Consider the following 2137-nt stretch of genomic DNA (forward strand, 5'->3'; position numbering starts at 1 on the left):
TCTACACTACATATTAAAAGTTTACCCCCCGCTTCATATTTTTCATCTTAAGTATAACTCCGTCGCTACTTATGTTAGAATCTTCATTTTTACATTAAACATTTTTGATTTTAATTCTTTATAAGTCCCCCTCATAGTATCATAGTGTAAAATCATTTTCAAAGATTTTTGGATTTTAATAACGCGTGCCCGGTTTGGGGACGCGTTAAATATCAAAACATTTTTAATAAAACAATTCTATTAAAAATTAAATTAATTATATTATTATATTCTAAGCATTTTGTGATCGGAATCTGTACCTCCCATACCAAGACAACATATTTTAATATTTCCTAAATCTTGAACAACACAAATATCATGAAGATATTTGAAAAAATAAGTACCAGTTGTATTTATTAAATCATTAGCAATTTTACAAATTTCAAGCCATGTTGGTGATTCTAGTATTTTAGAAGCATAAGGTTTTCCATTTCCAGAAATATTGTGTCCATGATCGACAATTAAAATATTTCCTTTAATTGGAATTTTATTTAGATTATATTTCATAATTCTAATATTTTTATTTTTATTAGTATTATAGTATTCAAATTTACAAAACTTAACAAAGATTTCATTATTTAATATTGAGTTTTCTATTTCGTTTTGCATTTCATTTTTTTGTAATTTATTAAAATCATTGATAGTTGTTTCCATTATTTTATTATTTATTATATTTTTAATTTTTAAATTAATTTTTTCAATTTCTTTTTAATACATTTTTGCAATTAAATATGCTATTTCGATTTTTATTTTTGATAGAACAATTCTATTAAAAAATATTTTGCGGATTTTGCATTTCAGATTTTTGAAAAATATTTTAATAATTATTGCGTTTCACGATTTGCAAAATAATTAAACGAATATTGCATTTCAATTTCTATGAAAAATATTTTAGGAAATATTGCATTTCGATTTATATGAAAAATATTTTAGGAAATATTGCATTCTGAATGGAAGTGTACCATAGTACCCCATATACTACTTGTACATAATATAATATATATTTTTAATCATATATAATAAAGTATGAAATAAGGGTAATTGTTCATCTTACGGCACGCGTTTCATTCTTTTATACCAAACGATTAGGAAATGTAACGATTACTGCGGAAAATCTCCAAGAAAAATGTCTGTGATTAAAACTTATGATATTTATATCACATTTGGTTTGCGCGGTATTAAGAGACAAATAAATATGTGATCATTGATCATGTAATAGTATAAACTTTATCCGGTACCCGAAACATTTTTACAGAGTACACAGACTTTGAAACGGAATAAAAATTGGAATATTTATTCCGTTCGGTATTTAAGTATTTTGAAATATATTTTTTTTGTTTTCCACTTCTCACCGTAAGCAATAGCCTTGAATGGAGCTTGCGATTCTATAATGTTGGCAATGCGTCAAAATTAACTGAAAAAATGATAACATGGTATCGACCAATGGGACGTCGCATTATGGCGTTTGATTTGCATTTTCATTAGATAATTTGTACTCTACCATTTCTCCCGATGATTTTTAAAACATATAAAAAAATGTACGGAAAAGTTACAAACGACAATTTTTTCCCATCAAAATATAAATGCTATTAAGCATTCACTTTCAACCTATGAGCATTGAGCACAAGAGAGGTTGATGAATTGACATCTTGACAGTTATTAGTTAAGTGATACTGAGATTTAAAATTAAAAGAATTAGGTACCTACTCGTGTTTAATTCCGAGCACCCTCAAAATGGTTAAAAGTAAGTAATTATCATGTACTGATCGTGTTTTTACACGTATTCTGAAGTAACAATTCTAATGGTTCAATTGAAAATTGTATCATTTCAGATAAAAGTAGCCGATCGGCCACTCAAAATAGCAGTGCAACAAATAAACGCCCTCAAGGATCAATTAAAAAATATTGTACCGAAAAAGTTAGTATCGTTTTTTTCTTGCTCTTGCCATTCCAAAGTTAAAAAATATTCTTTAAGGGTGTGGTATTATGGTTCTTGTTACAGAAATTATTTTAATTTGGTATTTATTTTGCTGTTTAATTTAGTTACATGCATTAATTAAGGCTTTATAATTTTGGCTTGGCTATTTAGTATAGACAT

The 2137-nt window shown here is 26.6% G+C and overlaps 1 protein-coding gene across 1 annotated transcript in view; it reads left to right on the forward strand.

The window, feature by feature from the left end:
* Window positions 1-946: 946 nt before the first annotated feature.
* The window catches only part of LOC107882572 (RUS1 family protein homolog), a 4100-nt gene continuing 2909 nt past the window's right edge, over window positions 947-2137 (forward strand). Inside the window, exons 1-2 of the mRNA XM_016801124.2 lie at window positions 947-1783; window positions 1872-1957. Of these exons, the coding sequence (XP_016656613.1) occupies window positions 1774-1783; window positions 1872-1957 (96 nt within the window). The 5' untranslated portion in view covers window positions 947-1773. The remainder of the gene's footprint in view (window positions 1784-1871; window positions 1958-2137) is intronic.

The sequence above is a fragment of the Acyrthosiphon pisum genome, unplaced genomic scaffold, assembly GCF_005508785.2.
Source record: "Acyrthosiphon pisum isolate AL4f unplaced genomic scaffold, pea_aphid_22Mar2018_4r6ur Scaffold_21525;HRSCAF=24177, whole genome shotgun sequence".
Classification (NCBI taxonomy): domain Eukaryota; kingdom Metazoa; phylum Arthropoda; class Insecta; order Hemiptera; family Aphididae; genus Acyrthosiphon; species Acyrthosiphon pisum.